The following is a 21,959-nucleotide window of genomic DNA, read 5'->3' as shown; positions in this document are numbered from 1 at the left end:
CTGTAAATAAGCCATACATTTTTAATGGTCCTAAGTGGATGAGTGGGTTGTTACAGAGAACAGCAGCAAGAAGAGAAACTGCATAGAGCACAATAGAGCACATTTTGTGTAACTTCACACTTTCTTTCATATGTAAAATTATTTAAATCATATGTCCACATTTTTCAAGTTGATAAAGAACTTTAGTGTTTATTTAGTGTTCAGTCTTAAGTATAAGAAAAGTAAAATTAAGATGTATTTACCATTTAAAATCTGTTTCCTCTTCTTATTTTCTGTTTTCCATCTTTCACCAGAAAGCCAACCCGAACCCGTCCGCCCTAAGTGGCGAGCGAATCACGCGATTGTACGAGCTGGGTTCGGAGCCCGAGAGACGACCTTGGGTGGAGCGATACCTGACCTTCATGGAGGACCGTGGCACACCTGTCCCCCAGCTCCCGGCTGTGGGAAAGAAACCGCTAGACCTCTGGAAGCTCTACATGGCTGTTCGAGAGATTGGAGGCCTCGCCATGGTAACGCTCGAGGAACGGGGTTAAAGTCATCTGACGCTGGCCGTTTGTGTGGGCTGTTTTGTATTCCTCCGAAGCGTGTGCTAAACGGCATATGTTGTGATTGTAAAAGTTAACAGAGGTAGTCAGGAGAAGGAGATTTATAAAATTAATTTAGTAGATTAACCTTAGGTCTAATGGGACGCAACCTCTGAGACCCTCTGTGAATCAAGAAATGACTGGGGCAAGATTGTGACAATTGATTGTGCCTCCATAATAGGGATGGGCGGTATGGACTAAAACATTTATCACGATAATTTCTGGCATTTATCCCGATAACGATAAAAATGACGATAAAAAATATACCAATTCAACTCCACCTTTTTAACTATAAATCTATCACCACATTCAGTCTTTGGAGCCCCCAAAACACTGCTGTAAAACAATACTAAATGCTACTAAACGTCATCAATGGGAATTTATCGTTTTTTCTTTCTTTCTTTCTTTCTTTCTTTCTTTCTTTCTTTCTTTCTTTCTTTCTTTCTTTCTTTCTTTCTTCCTTCCTTCCTTCTTTTTTCCTGCTCTCTCCTTCCTTCTTCCCTTCCTCTTTTCTCCCTTCCTTCCTTCTTTCCTTGTTTCCTTCCTTCCTTCCTTCCTTCCTTCCTTCCTTCCTTCCTTCCTTCCTTCCTTCCTTCCTTCCTTCCTTCCTTCCTTCCTTCCTTCCTTCCTTCACGCACACGTACGTTGTGCGTGGATTTAACGCAGAACCATAAATCAGCTTTACACAAAAACGTCATCAACGGTAATGTATCATTTTACCGCGAGATGACAAATTCTTACCATGGGCAATTTTTTTGACGGTAAATCGTGAACGGTAAAATATCGCCCATCCCTACTCCATAACGATCTCCACTGCTTCATAAATGAAGTGAATAACAATGGCAAAACCTAAAAAAAAGTCTTGAAAGGAAATTGTTTTGCAAAATACATTTCCAGTGCAGTGATTTTTGAATTTATATATTCAATAACTGTGTCTCCTTCCTCAAACTCAAGGTCAAAGAGACGACATTAGAGTAGTAAAAGTAACCTGGAATGTCTTTGTGATGAGTGCTTCGTGCCTCATTCTCTCAATCCCTTCTGAACTCTCCAGGTCAACAAAAACAAAAAGTGGCGTGAGCTGTCCAGCACCATGAACGTGGGCACTTCCAGCAGCGCGGCCAGCACGCTGAAGAAGCAGTACATCCAGTACCTGTTCGCCTACGAGTGCAAGATGGAGAGAGGAGAGGAGCCGCCCGCGGACAGCAACAGCAACAGCAACAGCAGCCTGGTCGGAGCAGACAACAGGAAGCAGGTCAAGATCCAGCCGCCGTCACCTGGTGAGTCCTGGTCGCCACCTCTCTTCTTTTTATTGGCCGTATCCCATCTGTCAACAACCCATACAGCAGGTGCTGTTGATCAAACTCGATTTGATCTATGATCCTTTCAGCTGTGTTAAAAAAAGTCGTACAGTGAACAAAGCTACTACGTCTGCATCCTGGACGGCTGCCAAAGAGATCTCGGGGAAAATGTCCTGTCTACAGATAAATTCATGCCAAGGTTGTTTTATTTTAAGACAAATAATCTAAAGTTAGTGTGCAAACTGAACCTAGCACTACAGAATATAACAGTACATTGTAACATAAAGATAAAAAACATAAAAAGACCAAATTAAACCATGAATGTGGCACTACATTACACTAACACCCAGGTGAAGTGGGTGACAGTGATCAATGTTCTGATGAGGTGATTCAAATATAAATGGAGGTGAATTATGACGCAAACTCCCTCTGTACATCCAACACCAGATTTGCCTTTATTGGATTACGGCGTGTTGCAAGGGTTAAGTGAAACTGTTTTGGTGCTCTACAGCAGCACAACAGATGCTTTTTAGCCGTTCACACGGCGAGTCTCCCCGCGCAGGTCGTGTCTCTCATTTGCAGTGGAGATGAGGAGAGTGACCCGTGCTTTTAAATAGGATACTGGTGCAAATCATTGCTTTCTCATTGTGGATATGGGAAAAGAGCATCTGGCCTTCATTTGCATACAGACACATATATGGATGCTAGGAGTGCAAGCAAGTGCATAAATGCATAATGACTTTGTGCCCCAGCTCTCTCACAGCACTTGATAATTCATAATAAAGTCCCTTTTTCCTTAATTCAAGCAGCTCCAAACACCTCGGTTTCACAGAATCTATTATGTCCAACATCAGGGCGCCACCAGATTTTCTTAGTGCAGAAAGTTGATGGAAGCACTACTAGGAATGGGTGATATTTTACCGTTCACGATAAACCGTCAAAAAAATTCCCCACGGTAAGAATTTGTCATCTCACGGTAAAAACGATAAATTCCTGTTGATGACGTTTTTGTGTAAAGCTCATTTATGGTTCTGCGTTAAATCCACGCACAACATACGTGAAGGAAGGAAGGAAGGAAGGAAGGAAGGAAGGAAGGAAGGAAGGAAGGAAGGAAGGAAGGGAGGAAGGGAGGAAGGGAAGAAGGAAGGAGAGAAGGAAGGAGAGAGCAGGAGGAAAGAAGGAAGGAAGGGAAAAAGGAAGGAAGGAAGGAAGGAAGGAAGGAAGGAAGGAAGGAAGGAAGGAAGGAAGGAAGGAAGGAAGGAAGGAAGGAAGGAAGGAAGGAAAGGGGAGAAGGAAGGGAGAAAACAAGGAAAGGAGGAAGGAAGGGAGAAAAGAGGAAGGGGAGAAGGAAGGAGAGAGCAGGAGGAAAAAAGGAAGGAAGGAAGGAAATGAGCCTGAAAGAAAGAAAGAAAGAAAGAAAGAAAGAAAGAAAGAAAGAAAGAAAGAAAGAAAGAAAGAAAGAAAGAAAGAAAGAAAGAAAGAAATAATTAATTCCCGTTGATGACGTTTTTGTGTAACAAACATGGCGGATCTGAGAGCGAGATAGATTTATAGTTAAAAAGGTGGAGTTGAATTGATATTTTCTTTATCGTCATTTTTATCGTTATCGGGATGAATGCCAGAAATTATCGTGATACATTTTTTAGTTCATACCGCCCATCCCTAAGCACTACTATGTTATAGATATTTTCTTATTACCTGACAGATACAATTGTGATTCTCAAACCATGTTACACAGCTGCAAACTGTGCACACACAACCCTCTTATCCACGATTTATGGACTGATATTATGGTTCTTCTTTAGCGTATCATGCTTTTGATTAAACTCAAGATTGAATTTAGTTATGGAAAGAAGTCAGTGCCAGATCTTGTAAAAGCTGAGGGGGGAAAAAAAAACACCCCATCTGTTGCCTTTGTGTACCTCTCCGTTGATCTGCTCTCCACCTCTGCCTGCTCCAGAGTGCAAACTGCCCTCCTGACACCCTGCCAGCCTATATATAGACTGACAGCTCAGTGATGTCACTGAGGGAGCCTGTCCAGAGGGCTGGCGGGGGTGGTGGGGCTGGGAGAGAGCGTGTGTGTTTATGTGGCGCTGGTGGAGGAGAGTGGGGAGTGATTAATGAGGACTGGAATGTAGAACGTAAACAAACTCGACCTCGCAGTCACCTTTCATTCACAAAACCAGCTCGGCTGACTGGCTTCTTTTTTCTTTTTTTTTTTCCTCCCCCCTTTAACCACCACCACCACCACCCCTCTGGATTATGTCACCCACTGACACGCATGCAGGCTCTAATGCGCACACACATCAAACATCAGCTCTGAGCCTCCTGAAGGCACACACACTTTTTTTTCTCCCCAGTCCTTCCCTTTTTTTTACTCGCTCTAAATGCGGAGCAGAGGGCACTTGAGTTCCCTCTCCTTTCCACCTCTCCTCCATCTTCATACCTCAACTCCTCTGTATTACAGATCCGTCTGGCCCGCTCTTGAAGAATGGCAAACCTCTTAACCTTGGCTAACCCCACCGTTGGTGGAGCTTCTCCACATGTGCATGCGTGTGCATATTCATTCGGTCTGACACCGGGATATCCCGGGAAGTGAGGAATCACTAATGCTCGCTGACCCGTCTCTGCCCTCTCTCCCACCTGTGCTCATCATCATGGGACACCATCTACCCCTGTCTGTCTGCCTGTCTCCCTGTCTCCTGTGATGTAGATGCTGGAGGTATCATTGAATTATTCAGAATTAACATGAATTTTTAAAAGCTTAAGTCTTACAGGTTTCTTTTTTTTTTCGGAGGAGATGTGTGCAAGTAAAGGCCACTGAGTAAGTCCCAGAGAGAGTCTGCTTGCATTAAATGGTTATATGGCTATTTTAGTATTCTCTCTCTCTCTGTCTTTGTCATCTTTTAGTTGGAACGGCCCACATTGTCCATTCATTCTGCAGGTTTATATCCCGTGGTTTTATTTATTTTATTTTTATTTTAGTTCTGCACTCCTATAACTTCTTAAAGAAAATGAATGAACTGAGAAAGTCACAGAAGAGTGATGTCATAACAATAGAGCCCAATTACCCCAGTTTGAATCTCAGGCTGGTGTTTTTTCTTTCTTTCTCAAAAGGTCTTAAATACGACGGAGTATTAGGGCCAAACAAAAAAACAAAAAAAGGAAATTACGAGAATAAAGTCATAATGTAATGAGAATAAAGTCGTAAAATTACGAGAATAAAGTCATAATATTACGAGAATAAAGTCGTAAAATTACGAGAATAAAGTCGTAAAATTACGAGAATAAAGTCATAATATTATGAGAATAAAGACGTAAAATTACGAGAATAAAGTCATAATATCGTAATATATATAATATAAATAAATATATATATAATATAAAGTCGTAATATATTATAAATATATAAATATAACTTCACAAGATGCTCAATATTCCTCATTTTAACACAGGGAGAAGAAGCTCTTCCTGTTAGAGTTCTCATAAATTATATTCTCATAATATTACGACTTTATTCTCGCAACATTACGACTTTATTCTCGTAATGTTACGACTTTATTCTCGTAATTTTACGACTTTATTCTCATAATATTACGACTTTATTCTATTACGACTTTATTCTCGCAACATTACGACTTTATTCTCGTAATTTTACGACTTTATTCTCATTATATTATGACTTTATTCTCGTAATTTCCAATTTTTTTTGTCTTAGTTTGGCCCTAATACTCCGTCGTATTTAACAGCACAATCCTTGTCAGTTTTTTATCTTAAATTAAGAAGATGTTTTTTGTTCTTTTCTGTCTGTCCATAGTTGATATTACTCAGTTGAATTTATCTTGTATTTTTGCCATTAATTGTAACCCTCTACATGAACAGATCCACAGTACACCAAAATAGAAGCCTGCTAAACCATCTTTAAACAGCTTTCAAATTAAGAGCTGTGCTGCCACTAAACACACTCAAAGTGGTGATATTTTCTGTAAATCCGTTCCGTACTGTGTCCTGTCAGCCTGCTTCTTCTTCCTTTCCCCTCTTCCTCGGCTTCAACACTCCCTCTTTGCCGTCTCTTCTGGCCGCATGTGGCCTGATTGCTCGAGCTCAGTTCTCATGTCGGGCATGACTGCGAGTACTTTAGACTTAAGGCCAAAGTTATCTCCCTAATACAGCACCTTGCTGAGGCGAAATCCCTCGCTGGCCGCTCTAACTCCAACCCGATTCAAGTTCGCAGCAGAGGACAGAGCAGTCGGTGTACAGTATGTGTGACGACTTTTAGCAGGAAGTCTGTGACTCATCCAGATTTAGTAAAAAACGCTTCTTCTGTCTCCCAGCTAATTCTGGCGGCTCCCTTCAAGGCCCGCAGACACCCCAGTCATCCGGCAGCAACTCCACGGTGGAGGCAGGAGGCGACCTGAAACCGCCGACCCCAGCCACCACCCCACTGGGACAGGTCACACCGCTCCCCCCCAACAGGTACCAGACTGACGCTAATGTCAGCACGGCTGATCAATGCAGTCTGCTTTTTATCGCTTTTCTTTTTTCAAAAATAAGTTTCCTTTGCATCAACAGAAACAGTAGCCTATGAAGAATCATTGTTTGTTGACATATCATAAGCCATATAAGCACCTCCTCTAAAAAAAAAGATGGGTATCGCTGAATTTGAGTGGAAGAAAAAGATCTTTGTGTAAAGATCACCACAGTTATGCAAAATTCAGATATTTGGGATTCTCTGTTCTTTTTATGAATCCTCCTCCTTCATCTCTGCTGATTTTAATTATAAACCATGACAGCTGTGTTTGCAGTCGCAGTCCTTTGTTTGCCTGCTTTGTGATATATTGTGAGAAGTAATATCCATGTATAACAAGTGTTGTTTAACCACTGCAAAACCACATTTGGACTATTTTGAGCCAATGTTTTGTGAAACACTTCCAGAGTTTTTTTTTCCTCTCTAAAAAAAATAAACCATTTTATGCAGTTTATTTTCGTGTTGGACTGTGGTCACGTATTTCTGTTTGTACTGTGTAATTCTAGCTTTTTTTAGTCATCATTTAAAGTGTAGCGCACATTTTTACTGGCTATGAAGAAGGAAGAGCATCAGAGGAATACCGTAAAAAAATAAATATAAAAATCTACTTGGGGGTTAAAATGAAATTAGTCTCTTAAATTATTTCTTTGCCTTGATAATGTGTGGAGAGACACAATGTGGAGTCCTGTTGTTAATGTTAATGCGTTAATGCTTTAATATTTACTGATAAAGGTTTTCTATGTATGCTAAATTAATAATTTATAGACTATTTTATTGTGTATTATGAGATTGAACAACCATATGTATATAAAGTCATTAACTATTACTAATCAGACAATATCTGTGTAGTTTAGACCTAAATTGGTAATGAAACCTACAAATGAAACCATTTGTTTCCCCAAAAACTAAAGGCATTTTATTGGAAATATAAAGCTGTCTATCCTCCTGAACTTTAAGCGTGTTCAGTCCGTGGTTTGTAGCGCTCTCATACTAGATCCTCGTCTTTCCTGCATTTGTCCAGGGGCATTGTGAGTGTGCAGGACCCCTTCTCGGAGGTGAGTGACCCGGCCTTTCAGAAGCGGGCTACCACACTGCCGCCCTCGGTTTCCTACCAGCAGGGCCTCAGCATGCCTGACATGATGATGAGGATGCAGTACGACTCCAAGGACCCTTTCGCCGGGATGAGGAAGAGTGAGTGAGGCACATGCTGTGACACTCCACTAGAAACACAAGGCCTAAACACGCTTCGCCATTTTTAGATTTTCTTTTCTTTGCAACTTATATACACTTATACAAAGTGTTTTTCCTTTTCCTTATGGCCAAAAATAATTTGGGGTTTTAATCATCTCATATATTCTGTTCAATATACTAAAATTAATTCCGATGTAAAGTTGAAACTGTAGCTTAAACTTAATATAAAATCATATGGTTTGTACCTAAAAGGAGACCTGTCCAAAAGCCATTGCTCTTTCATCCGTCATGTTTGAATTCATTGTCAAGTCACCGTGTCGTCTCAGATCGGGACAGATGCGGGTCTGATTTACTGCTAGAACTATGAAAGGACGTGAGACTTGTTTGTTACACCACAAATCCCCTCAACGGATACACAACGGCTCTTCTGATCTTCATGTAGCTTAGCCTCCGCCTCATCCCTGCTTTGCTTATCCTTTTTCATCCTCCTCGTTCTCAACCCTTCCTCCCTTCCACCCTGCTGAGACGCACCTGTTTTGACCAAGTCATGTGGTTTAGTTGACAGAACAAACAGTAGTTTACGAAAGAATGGCGGTTCCTCTGAAGGCTGAGCAGAATGGGCTCTGAATGAATAATATGGTGGATGGAAGCTGCATAACAACACTTAACACCCTCTGAACAATAGGTCTAATTCATGGATAGGGGTGAATATTCACAGGGAGATGCTGCCATCTGCTGGCGGATGATAAAGCTTCAAAAGCATGTTTTGTTTTTTTCATATTGTGTATTGGAGGTCACTCACTGTTATATGAGGTGCCGTTTGTGAAGTTGGCCTCAGCTTATTCACTTTCTTTCTTTCACAGTGGCCGGAGTCGATCCCTACATACCAAGCCAGATGCCCAGCGGCGGTATGCAGGACATGTATGGCCGGCCCCAGTCAGCTCTGAGCATGAGCCAAAGGTCTCAGTACCCGTACGGGCCTGGATATGACAGGAGGTAAGAAAATACACCCAGAGGCATCGGTGAACCTGCAGAATTCAGTTGTTTCTATTGCAGTCGGGTAAAGAGTAAATCATGTAGGTGAAACACAAAGACTGTCCCTTTTAATCCTCAGGCCTGACCATATCATGGGAATGGAGGGGACCATGGGCCCACCTGGGAGCCAAAACAACATGGGACCTTCCAACAGTGAAGGCAGCTTGTACTCTCCCAGCAGATACCCTTCACAGCAGAGGTCAGTATTTTATGTCTACATGTGTGATTATGTGAAAGTATAGTGAACTGTCTTGTGCCAGTCTTTGCTGGCTGTTAATCGGTGAATGATGCATTATTGTTGCCTTGATTTCAGACACGATGGCTATGGACAGCAGTATCCCAGCATGCCATATGGGATGCATTCATCTGGGATGTACCCACAGCAACAGGTGAGAAACGGCTCATCTGCTTGAACTCACTTCTGTTAGTCTCAGCATCAGAGGTGTCAAAAGTATTCACATTCATTACTCAGGTAGAAGTATAGATACTAGAGTTTAAAAATACTCCTGTAGAAGTTGAAGTATCAACTCAAGTTTTTTACTCAAGTAAAAGTATAAAAGTGCTGGTTTCAAAACTACTTAAAGTATAAAAGTAAAAGTAATGTAAGGGGTAAAAAAGCCATTAAGGACAAAAGCCATTGAAAATGAATGCATCTTAATATAATGCAAATATATTAAAGAACCATATATGTGTACTATTGAGCATTAACATGTGTTTCAGAGAGCAGAAGATATGATGACTAGTTGCCTATAAGTATTGTAATGGTGCAAAAAGTCAAACTTCAGAGGCATGTTATCTTTTAACCTTTATTGGAATGTACATCCAAGTTTAGTTGCAGGAATCTGAGGGAACGGATGTAAGAACAAAACTGGACAAGAACATCTGAAACAACCACAACCAAATTCACTCTATCTGGATGGAGCAATTTAACTGGATAGTTTTTTTTTAAGGCCGAAATGAAATAGAGTAACGAGGCTGTTTTTAAAATGTAAAGAGTAAAAAGTACAGATAATTGCGTGAAAATGTAAGGAGTAAAAGTAAAAAGTCGTCTGAAAAATAATTACTCCAGTGAAGTATAGATAACCAAAATTTCTACTTAAGTAAGGTAACGAAGTATTTGTAATTTGTTACTTGACACCTCTGCTCAGCATCCTGGTGTAACACACAATTACATAAATTGATGAAAATACCACAGAGATACAGTAGATATCCCCCTTTTGAGTCATGCTTTTACAGCTCTGTTTACAGCAGCAATTTTTTTCATGGTGAGCAGTCAAGCCTATTTTCCTTTACTTCACCCCCTTTTCCTCAAGGTCAGCCTCTTTGACATTAGGTACCTATTTTCCGCACTATGAGGTGCACTGAAAATCCTTAATTATTCTCAAAAACCGTCAGTGCACCCTATAATCAGGTGCGCCTTAGGTATGAATTTTGTTGTGCTTACTGACCTGGAACCAGTCTTATGTGGTGCACTGCGCTCAAAAATCTGTCAATGTTTTAGTGCGACTTTGGTAGCGACGAAGCCGCTCCGCTTGATTGATTGTCGGACCGTTCAGCTGCCACATTAAAGTCGGTCCTTGGTTGGATACGGGCTGCAACGTCAGACAACGTTAGATAACTAATTATGTAGCGCTGGCAAGCAACCATCATCCAACATCTAGTCAAAGTTACCTTACACTAATTAAACGTCAAGCCAAAGTTAGGTTTTTAATGTAAACTCAAGTCTCAAATCTGTATCATAAACCAGTTATAATCAAATATTGGAATACAACGTTGTTCCAACTTCACACTAACTTCAGATGATGAACCAATCAGAGAACAGTACTGTACGTAGTATGACACTTACTTCCTCCACTTTTTATTTATGGTTTTGTGGAAGATGAATGATTTCAAATGTGAGCGTATTTTTCTGTATTAGTTACAACTGAAAGTATTCTGAGTTATTGTGAATGAGTTGGATAAAGTTCGACTTACCAGACTGTTTTGTTTCACTTCATATATGTTTCATCATGAGCCTTATAACCCGGTGGGCGTTATGTATGAAAATAGACCCGTTCATTAATATTTCGCCTTATAATGCAGTGCACCTAATGGTCAGCAAAATACGGTACATTGTACTATCCACTGTACTATATTGTACACTTTTGGATGAATCTGCTGATAAACTTCTGCATTCACTGATTTTTTTTGTTGTCAAAATGTAAAAAATTAAGTCATATACATTTGCAACTAAAATTGAAATAACTGAAAATGTGTCTTTTCTTTTGCAGAGTTACAAAAGGCCGATGGAGGGAATGTATGGCCCCCCACCCAAGAGACACGAGGGCGACATGTATGCCATGCAGTACACCAACCAGCAGTCAGACATGTACAACCACTATGGGGCCGGGTACTCTGGCCCCGAACACAGACCCATCCAGGGACAGTTCCCCTACCCCTACCACCGAGACCGTATGGCCTCGTCGGGTCAGAGCCAGCACAGCATCATGGGCGGGGGGCCGACTCCTAATCATGTCACCGACGGGCCCAACATGTGGCCTTCGAGAACAGACCTCACTTATCCCTACTCCAACAGACAGGGGCCGCCGTCACAAATGCCGCCGTATAGCTCCATTTGCAGAGAGGACATGGACGGTCGGCCCGGGCAGGACCAATGGCACCGCCAGTCACCGTACATGTCGTCATCAGGTGGCATGCCCCCCTTGTCTTCACGTCAGCCATCGTGTTATTCCAGCTCCCCATCCATGGGTAACCACCTGCCCAGAGCACCCAGCCCCGGTGCTTTCCAGCGATCCATGGACCACAGAATGTCACCCAGCAAAGCGCCGTTCATGTCCCCCATGAAGATGCCAAAGCCCGGTTTGGCCATGATGGGCTCACAGGCCGGTGGACCCATTGGTCAGTTTCCTCCTAACCTGAGGAGGGACCTCAATTACCCACCGGGGTCAGTTGAAGCCACCATGCCAATTCTGAAGCCTCGCCGTAAGCTCAGCTCTAAGGACAGCGGTAAGATGGAGCTCCAACATTTTCTGTATGAGTAGATGGAAATTCTTTTCAGAGAGTAAATGTTATGCACAATGAAAATGCTGCTTCAAAGATAAACACAGCACAGCAGGAGATACTTTTGATTAAAGCAGCATCCCTTTAATCCTTCTGATCGACTCTTGATTTTTCTTAAATTTCCATTGTTTGAATCCCAGGGACGCCTGAAGCCTGGCGTGTGATGATGTCTCTGAAGTCCGGGCTGCTGGCTGAGAGCACGTGGGCTTTAGACACCATCAACATCCTTCTGTATGACGACAGCACTGTGGCCTCCTTTAACCTCTCCCAGGTAAAAAGCCGTCTGATGACTTCACCTAGCTAGCAACTGTCAGAGCTGATATATTTGAGATTTTTAAACATCGGTCTGCAAATCTGGGTTATGTTCTCTGACTCTGATGGTAATTTATCTTTGTTTGGCCAGCTGCCTGGATTCCTCGAGCTCATTGTGGAGTACCTTCGCCGTTGCCTGATTGAAATCTTTGGCATCTTGGAGGAATTCGAAGTAGCAACTATAGTTCAGAAAAGCCTTTTGGATCCTGATTCCACCCAGGAACAGGGATCTACCCCTGAACAGGAAACAGGTGCTACTGCCCCGCCTGGACCTGAATCCTCCCCGCCAGCGGAGATGCATGAGGATCAAACAAGAGATGCTGAGGCAGAAACTCCACCCGTCAAAACTGAGCAAACTGTGGCGCACAGCAACAAGGAGGATGCAGATGTCAGCGTGGAAAAGGAGGACAAAAAAGAAGATGAAAAGGAGGAAAAGGAAGAGGAGAAGGAGAAAGAGTGTAAAAAGGATTGTATGGACCAGCCTCCTGCAATGTTGGAACCTAAACCAAAACAAGCCAGCAAATACGATAAATTCCCCATCAAGACCGTGCACAAAGAGGACCTTATTGAGGACATGACTGAGCGCCTAGGTTATGTAACGGAGTTCACCAGCGGGCTACTACACTGGCAGGCAGGTGGAGGCGACACCACCACATACATTCAGACACACTTTGAACCACGGACCGACCCACATCCCAGGACAGAAGAGAATAAAAGAAACCCCAACAAGCAGGAAAACAAGATGGAGCATGAAAATAAAGAAATGGTTAAACACATCACCGCTACTATTGATGATGTTTTGTGCGCCAGGGTTGATGCCCTCTCCTGTTCACACCCTGCGCGTTCCTTGCCATCTTACCCCTTCCGGGTGCATCCAGACGGGGAGAAGGACCACATCACCCTGCTGGAGGACGAGCCCCGCTGCCTGGACGAAGCCCCGCTCTGCACAACCTCGGCCTGGCAGGACTCGCTGTCGAAGCGATGCCTCTGCGTTTCCAACATCATCCGGAGCCTGTCTTTCATCCCCGGAAACGATACTGACATGTCCCGCCAACCCGCTCTGGTTCTCCTTCTGGGCCGGCTGCTCCTGCTGCACCACCTCCACCCTGAGCGGAACAGGTCGGGCCCGAGCTACCAGAGGGACGAGCAGCAGGACCGGGGGCTGTCCAGTAACAAAGAGGAGTGGTGGTGGGAGTGTCTGAGTCTACTGAGGGAGAACGCCATGGTCACACTGGCCAACATTGCAGGCCAGCTGGATCTCTCCACCTATCCAGACACCATCTGCCTCCCCATCCTGGACGGGCTTCTTCACTGGATGGTTTGCCCCTCGTCCGAAGCCCAGGACCCCTTTCCCTCGGCGGCGCCGCACTCCCAGCTCACCCCGCAGAGACTGGTGCTGGAGTGTCTCTGCAAGCTGAGCATCCAGGACAGCAACGTGGACCTCCTGCTGGCCACACCGCCTTTCAGCAGACAGGACAAACTCTTCACAGTCTTAGTGCGCTATGTGGGTCAGAGGAAGGCGCAGGTGTACCGGGAGATGGCAGTGGCCGTCCTCTCCCATCTGGCACAGGGAGACCCCACAGCGGCCCGTGCCATCGCCCTGCAGAAGGGGAGTGTGGGTAATTTGGTAAGCTTCTTGGAGGATGGTGTCAGCATGGCGCAGTACCAGCAGAACCCTCACAGCCTGCTGCACATGGGACACCCTCCTATGGACCCGCCTAGTATAAACATGATGTGCAGGGCAGCTAAAGGCCTGTTGGCTATGGCTAAAGTGGAGGAGAACAAGACAGAGTTTGTACTGTACGAAAGCAGATTATTGGACATTTCCATTTCCTCGGTGCTCAACGCAGGAGTAGTCGCCATTATTTGCCAGGTTCTGTTTCACTTGGGGAAATTATGACAGGACGAGAGGTGGGATTTGCACGGCAGACACTAAGGCTAACAAGATATCCCTGTGGTTTTCTATCTTTATTTATCAAAATGATAGATTTTTCTTTTTTTTTTTTAAAGAAATATCCAGATAAACAAAATGTCTCTATATATGTATAGCTTCTGGGCCCTGTTTAAAAAAGAAAAAGTGGGTTTGGGATTTGAAACTCATTTTAATATAAATATTTAATACCTACTGGTGTCGGATTGTTATGTTTGATATTTTTGTTTTTGTTCCTGTTTGTTTACTTTTTCAGCCAAAGTTGCCACCAGATTTTGGTGCTGAATTACGTATTTCATTTTGAGTTGATGAGATTCTTTTGAGTTTTATAAATGCCAATATGCTCATCAACATTTTGTTAACGGAGAGTATTTATTTAAAATGTGAAACTGTACAGTCGTATGAACTTTTATGCCAACAGCTGTTGGGGGCGGGGGAGGGGGGGCGGGTTGAAAAATAAGAAAATGATAAAACACTGACTTTTTAAAACGTGAAATCTATTTGTCTCCATCGCTGGAATATAAATTGTGCAATAGGACCAGAGCAAGTTGTCCCTTTTGAAAACAGGAGGATGTAACCCGTCTGAACCCCGCAGTGTTTGCTTCAGGCCAGTAGGAGGCAGCCTTGCACCAGCCAATCAACAAAAGAGAAGCGCATCTGTCAAAAGAAGTGTTTAATTTATCAATCACGGCCTCAAGGACTCACAGATGAACTGTGTGTTTCCAGAACACTTGTGTTATGTCTGTATTTTTTCATCATTATGTATATAAACTTTTGTGCAATGGAGGCACATGGTTATTTCATGCTCTACCAAGCATAGCCGGAGATGGGACTTTCTGACTATTATAGAAAAAATGCTTTTATTGTTGGTAAAATTTGGTATTGTTATTATACATATTTTGTTAATGGGGTCAAATATTTGAACATGGCAGATGTAACTGATGTTTCACTGTAAAAAATTTCCTGTATGCATTGTATTATAGCTGAGAAAACAATCGCTTTGGTAATCAAACGTGGAAGTGCCAGGGTGAGAGGAAAATTATTACACGAGAAAACGTAACATTTTTCCATTTGTTACTGTCCTCCATTCATGTCAATGGGCATATTTTCGAACCTGCATAAAGCTCTATAAGGAACATGTGTAAAAAAAAAACCTTCAAAATGTCCTGAAAGCTCATTGTAATATTTGCCTCCTTTTTTTGTATGACTTTGTGTCTTTTATTCCGTATACACATTTATACTTTGTGCTGCACATGTCACAAATAAATGTACGATGAACATTGTTGAGCACTGAAGACGTTGCATTATGTCCAGACAATCTTAGGCCAATAAAACAAGCATCAACTGCTTAGATCTTTTGTTGATCTCATTAAATTTCGTTTCATAAGAGTAAAGACGAATGTTTTTAGCCCCAAAGTGTTGTTGAACGGTGACCAAAAGGCGGCCGCATGTAAGAGTCCATAAGACATGTGATAAAAGGACCTCAGCATTTAACTCAAATGCAACAACCCACTCAAAAATGATGCCTGCTAACAAGTGTTAATAAGTTCTCTCCTTTCAAAGGAAATCCCTGTCCGAAAAAGGAAAGCAGAAGAGGATGTTTTATAGAAAAGGTCATTGTGTCTTGGATGATGTATTGAACAAGGAGGAACTTCTCATGTAGGTGCTACGAAACGAAAACTGCCATAAATCTTTTTCAGATACACTGTGAAAATGAGTTGTCTGATTTTTTTTTAGACCAGCTCAATTTTGTGGTGTTTCTAAGCCTCTCACACCTGACCAATTCAATTCAATTGTATTTATCTATTACAATACAAGTAGTCTTTAGGTGATTTTCAGAAACAATGGCAAGTAAAAAAAACTACCTTAGCTGAAGCAATCCCCCCTCCAAACCCCTTGAGCCTTGAGCAGGACCTGTCTCGTGAGGGGGGACCCTGCTGCCGAAATCCAGCCTGGTAGACGAAGAAACAAGGAGGGAGATAGTACGGAGAGGGTGAAGACACAAAGATATTGCCAATATTATAAAGAACAAAATATATTAGTAATAATTACCCATTAGCTGGAGAACTTATATTATGACTGATACATGGGTAGTTGATGTACTACAGACAGCGACAGCAACACTGGGGTGGGACTGCAGGTCAGCATGTTTGTAGATCTCCAACAGAGACATCTATATAGGCAGATGGAGGTAAATACTGGGATGGTCAGAGGGGGGACTGCAGGTCAGCATGCAGCTCTGGAAGCTGTGGCATGCAAACATGCACAGAAGAGAAAAAGTGGGGGTAGACCACCAACACAAGCTACAAGAACAATGAAGCTCAGTTACGTTCATGAGGTGCTCCTGACCAAGAGTGCCGGTTGTCTTACAGAACATCTCCACATCCATCCAGTCATCATTTAATGGATGGATGGATACCTGCTTCTTCCTCTAGGGTCACAGGGGTCTGTTGGTGCCTAATCCTGCTGTCCTCAAGCAACAAACAGGAATACACCTTGGTCAAGTTACTGTACCAGTCATGAACAACCAAAATGTAAGCAGAACCCCAGTACAACTGTTTAACTGCAGCATTGGATGTTTTATCTTAATCTTTCATTCAAGTGGACGCTGGGTGATTTCTGTTGATGAACCAATGCTTGTGCTTGATGCGACTGCTTGAATCTTGCTCTCGAAGAAGATAACATGAACATTTCTGCTTATCTTTTACACGTGAGAAAGTAATGGCTCAACATTGAATGAAAAAATAAACAGTTAATTACATTGTTTTTGTTAACTTTGCTTTGTGTTTTCTTGGGTTTTTTATGTGAATTTACTGATTTAATTGCAGCATTTTAAATGAACGAATATTTCTCTGTGAATGCTGTCGTGTTGTTAAATCTACAGACTGCTGAAAGATGTTTGACACTCCTCAAGTAATCTGCAGGACTAATTAATCATCTCCTTCTGTCAGCAGATGAACACAAAAGTATGTTTCTAAGAATTGCATATTGAAACCCCGTGACGAGTTCATATTTCACAACTCCAACTACAGCTTTTTTTTATTTTTTTTATTTGCAATTCTGGAAACTTGGCTCTTTAGCCAGGCCCCATTAAGTTTCTCTGTATCAAATCAAAGATAATACTGTTATGATAAATAGAGACCACATTTTATAATGAAATTTAGTATGACGTGTTATTGTTGCATTTCCAACTTAGTGTTATTTTATTATGATCTCATAAAAAAGACTGCTGAGATTCTCTCAGTGGGGTCAACTGACGGGCTTTGAGAGCCAATAAAATACTTTCAAAAGACAGATATTGTAAATATAAATAATAAATAAATGAATAAATAATACAAATCCAATACAAATCCAATGCACTTGCTGCCATTTCCAACAGTCTGTTTATATCGTGTTTATTATGTGTGTCTATTAAATATCAGGAGAACTTCTTTAAAAGAAATGAACATGCTTTTTTTCCCCTCTAACAATTGTTACTTCCTCTACTGGAAAATATGAGGTATGAGGTTTCTCTTCTGTACACAAGGGGAAATGCAGGCACCAGATGAAGTCCTATTTTAAGCAGCCTTAATAATAGCATTCTTGAGGTTGACAACACAAACAATAAGCTGTCTGATCACAGCATCAAACAAAGATTGCTCGCTGGGTCGCTGAGCTGCAGAGTTGCACAATCACTCATCTTCAGCTTATTAAAATCTTACTGACACCCTAAAATAAATCACAGCATGCCTGAGAGGTGGTTAACAGTTTGATTGATTAATAACAAAAGTTGTTTTTTTGGATGAAAAGTGTTTCTTGGCACCTCAGAAGTAGCTGTACTATTGCACCTGCACTTAGAAGCAATTTTTGTCATTTGAAGTTTGGAGGGAAAGTGGGCTGCTGTACTTTTTCGGCAGTGGGAAACGAGTTTAATGTAGGAAGCCAACTGCAGGAGAAAAAAAACACCCACATTCCCATGAATCTGAAAAGCTGAGTCACTGAGCTCTGACAGGAAGGATGTGGTGGCTGCGGGGAGGATGGGTCTGTCATTGGCTATCGCTGGCCTTGTGAACCCTCCTGGGCTGCCTCTCACTGCTGAAGCAGGTAGGTAGATAAATGACTATTGCCTGAAAACAAAAGCCTGCACTGACCTTTTCAGTGTGGTAGCAGTGACGCAAGCTAGATTTGGCCTTATTCAATAACTGTATAAGGTGTATACAAGCCTCTTAACCTCCTAAGACCTGACGTACGCACACGTAGACATCACATGTTTTGTTGTCTATGTCATACAGGGGCCCAAAGCAACAATTAAAAAAAATCGCATCAGGTCTTAGGAGGTTAATACACTTTTGATCTCTTTATGTCTTTTTTATCTGGTGCCAGTTTCAAAACAAAATAATAATGCGTCTATGACGTCTTGACAGGCGTGATTCATGTTGTTCTTGGATTCAGACTCCTAGGGCTCTTTTCATATTCATGGTTTTCTCTGCACAAACACCGCTTCGCCCATATGCCATCATGTTTCTTAATGAGCATCATTCTGAAGGAATTAGTCTAGGGGGCTTACAGATCATTTGCAACCATTAAAACATTCACAGCTTTCCAAGACACTAAGTGTTGTATGTGTCACTCTTTGCTTCACATGCCCAATGCTGGCATCTGGCCAGGCTCTCCCTGCAGATGAAGACACAAGCACCACACATGTCCATTTCCTATGTTTGAAGCAATCTAGTTTGTGTCTGATGGGTTTAATTTCCAATTTGATAGCTGAGATGAAATCCAGCCTTCACACACAACAAGTGGCAGTCTGTAAGTATGAAATGTTTTTCCTGTTGCTTGCTCTTTGAATTTAAATAATGAAGCTTGCTTGCGTTGCTAGGAGAAGCAGGCAGCCCTCTTTTCTTGAAGAAGGTGGATAATTGCACAGCTGTGAGGGTGAATGAACTGAACTGGCTCTGTGATTTCTGAGGAGTACCGGGAGGTGTGCGTACGCCCCGTCTGTGCGTAGGTGTTGAGAGGAGGAAGGTGGACAGAACAACTGTAGGCCGCTGATGGAGTCATCGCCACTACTTGAGCTGAACAGGAAATTGCGTCATTGGTGGACTGTGGTTGGCAGGCAAGTGGGGCACGAACTGTGTGGCAGCATTATCTCTGCTTTCAGCTGAAACATGGTCAATATGATGAACAGTGCCTCCTTTTATTGAGCAATTTACTATCAGTATGTTTATTTGACCATCTACAGTCATTCGGTCTTCTGGATTCATTCAATAACTGTCTTTCCTGTTAAGCTTCTTTTCCAGAAGACGTCACTGAAGAGGGCAAACAGAACAGTAAGGGAATCTTTTAGCAATAGGAAGTTAATTGAGGACACCAACAACTAATTATTAGTATTTCACATTCACCTCATATGTTTTTTTCTGGAAACATTCTGTACAGTAAACTAACAAAATGTGTTTTAAATTATCAATGAGTAGTGGCAATAAGATACATTTACTTGAATATCTTTATTTTTTCATCGCAGTTTGTTCTTATTTTTACCGATTGATGTGACTACGCTATCTCGACAAATGAAAACAGGCACCACCCGGATTTAACAAATCAAATAGTTATTAAGGTTTCAGCTGTTAATAAGTTATTTAACCCTACCTGTTTCATTGAACTATGATTATTAAAACAATGATGTCAGAAGACTCATCCTATGCTTGTGTAAAAGACATTACGCTGTTTCAGAGCGGTTCAGTTGTTGTTGTGCATAAAGCAAACATAAATACCGAGGTGATCACTGAAGCTACTGATATTGGGTCCAGCATCCAAATCATAACGGAAATTTGGAAAGGAAAGTGGTGAATATTCAAGGAAGAATTATGTCTAAAGAACAATAACAGTAAATTAAAATAAATGACAGAGTGAAGATCACTTAAATGTTTGGTGAAATCTAATCGAGGATAATCAACCGGAGTGACGGTAATGCTTAATATTCTATATTCTATATAAGTAAGAGCGTCCCTGCATGCACCTGTATGTGTATGTGTTGTTTGTTTGTTTTTTGTTCTCTCTGGGATGGGCTGTACTGGAAAATCAATTTACCTTTGGGGATTAATAAAGTATTTTGAATTGAATTACAAGGAGAACTTGGGGTATTTGAGTGCTACACTGCAAAAACAGCTAATTTAGAAATAAGCCTAATATTCCATAAATCATGTCAAAAATTGTCTTATTTTAAGCAAAAATATATATTGGCCAATGGAGTTAGAAAATAATCAAACAATCCTGCCTCAATTTTCTAGGAAAATAAAAATAGGACTCTGGTGGAGTAGAAAAAGATCATGTGGTCTGATAAATCAGTGTTTACCCTGTTCCAGGGAAATGGATGCATCAGGTTGAGAAGAGTGGGAGCAGGGATGCATCCCACGCAAACCTTTCTTGGTGATGTTATGATATATATTTGAGTATTTTGAGATTCCATCATGTTATTTGCTCAGAAAATTAGGTCAACAGACAATCACAATTTACTGAATGGCCAAGTTTTCCCTTCAATAGATTTTCTTTTTCATATTCATGACTGCAGAGGTATTTTCTCAAGAGTACAAGTCCTCCAACACAACATCGATTTTTATGATATGGATGGTGCTTTTCCCCTAGTACCAACTCGGCACTACTCCTCTCAACTCGGCTCGATTCAACTTGGCCTAGTTTCTTTTCCACTACAATCCAGTACCCGGAGCAGAAGTAGGCAGTGGGTGTGAAGCTGCCAAGACGTACTTGATTACAAACGAAGAAGAAGAAAACAACACCAAAGATGTAGAACCTGGAGGAGATGGTATATGTATGTGCTGCTTGGTCTGTGGCGTGTGTTCAATATCAAGTTAAAAAATGAGAGTGGGAGAAGCTTCAAGCAGCAAGGCTTTTTTTATTTATTTTTCTAGTTTGTCTCAGCGCTGCGGAAAAGTCTGTTGGTAGCTGTAAGCAGCTATGGACTGACAAAGCTTCTGGTAGATCTTTTCTTTCCTTGTCGCCCCATCTAGATCCTTTTGAACTCTTTCCTCAGCCACCAGGTTTAGGAACGTCTGCACCTCACAGTTGGACCAGAACAGATTTTTTCTTGTCAAGTAGAATGAACACGAAGTCAGAGTTGCTCTTCAGCTGATGTCCAGATCCTGCCTCAGACGTCTGACTTCCAACCATGGATGTATTATAGAACTGGATGGGAGATCGAAAATGGCCGCCCATTCATTTCAATGCATTCTGCTCAGCCAGCGCATACGCTGAAAAAGTTCCTGACTTCCGGGTTTACTTCCGCGTTGTGGGGCCCATAGAGCATGCGCAGTTGAGTCACCTCCCATGATGCTCTGGGGCCTCCCATCATGCCCCGGGGCAATGATGCGAATATTAATATAATATGTATTAATATAATATGTAAATTAATGTATATTATTACATGTATAGTATGACATATATTATTAATGTATTAATATAATATAATTACATAATATATATTAATATAATACATCCGTGGAGTGCACGGACACGGCTGTGACGTCAGCCGTGACGTCACGCCCAGAAAGAGACTTTTCTTTGACTTTTCTGGCCGTTATAAAACATTTTTGACGGATATAAAGTCCATGACTTAAAAATATAGAATACAAAGATTAGTAATTGCCGGTGATTACAGCTGGAGGTGTCCTGTGAACAGTTTTAGAGGCTTCTCTTTTACTATTGCGGTCTATGGGAAAAAAGCTTTCTGGGCCACATGGGATTTTTTGTTGCAGTACCGCGGCTGGCCACTGGGAAAAATCGGCGTGCCTTCTGAGTGCGAGACCCGGGGGCTGCTTCCAACCCCCTGACCAATCGGTGGCGTGTAGTGTGATGACGACAGATACAGCCCGACTCAGCCTGCTTAGAACCTCGGTAGAGTAGGTACAGAAAAGTATCTACTCGGCACCGTTAGACCCCTAGTGAAAAGCGGCAAGGTGAGGCGAGCCGAGTAGGTACTAGTGGAAAAGCACCATAAAGAGTTAAGGGCACCAGGGTGGCTTAGTGGT

At 42.0% G+C, this 21,959-nt stretch overlaps 1 protein-coding gene across 9 annotated transcripts in view; it reads left to right on the top strand.

Annotated features, from left to right (window-relative positions):
- Nucleotides 1–15,642, top strand: part of arid1b (AT-rich interactive domain 1B) — a 224,445-nt gene extending 208,803 nt beyond the window's left edge. For all 9 annotated transcript variants that reach the window (XM_061742836.1, XM_061742834.1, XM_061742835.1 and 6 more), the window contains 10 exons: nucleotides 294–509; nucleotides 1,636–1,861; nucleotides 6,217–6,358; nucleotides 7,432–7,601; nucleotides 8,465–8,597; nucleotides 8,716–8,835; nucleotides 8,950–9,025; nucleotides 10,907–11,642; nucleotides 11,837–11,967; nucleotides 12,100–15,642. In XM_061742836.1, coding sequence (XP_061598820.1) covers nucleotides 294–509; nucleotides 1,636–1,861; nucleotides 6,217–6,358; nucleotides 7,432–7,601; nucleotides 8,465–8,597; nucleotides 8,716–8,835; nucleotides 8,950–9,025; nucleotides 10,907–11,642; nucleotides 11,837–11,967; nucleotides 12,100–13,908 — 3,759 coding nt within the window. In that variant the 3' untranslated portion in view covers nucleotides 13,909–15,642. The remainder of the gene's footprint in view (nucleotides 1–293; nucleotides 510–1,635; nucleotides 1,862–6,216; nucleotides 6,359–7,431; nucleotides 7,602–8,464; nucleotides 8,598–8,715; nucleotides 8,836–8,949; nucleotides 9,026–10,906; nucleotides 11,643–11,836; nucleotides 11,968–12,099) is intronic.
- The last annotated feature ends 6,317 nt before the right edge of the window (nucleotides 15,643–21,959 follow it).

This window comes from Cololabis saira, chromosome 16, assembly GCF_033807715.1.
Source record: "Cololabis saira isolate AMF1-May2022 chromosome 16, fColSai1.1, whole genome shotgun sequence".
NCBI classification, from domain to species: domain Eukaryota; kingdom Metazoa; phylum Chordata; class Actinopteri; order Beloniformes; family Belonidae; genus Cololabis; species Cololabis saira.
This window is presented reverse-complemented; position numbering and strand designations above follow the sequence as displayed.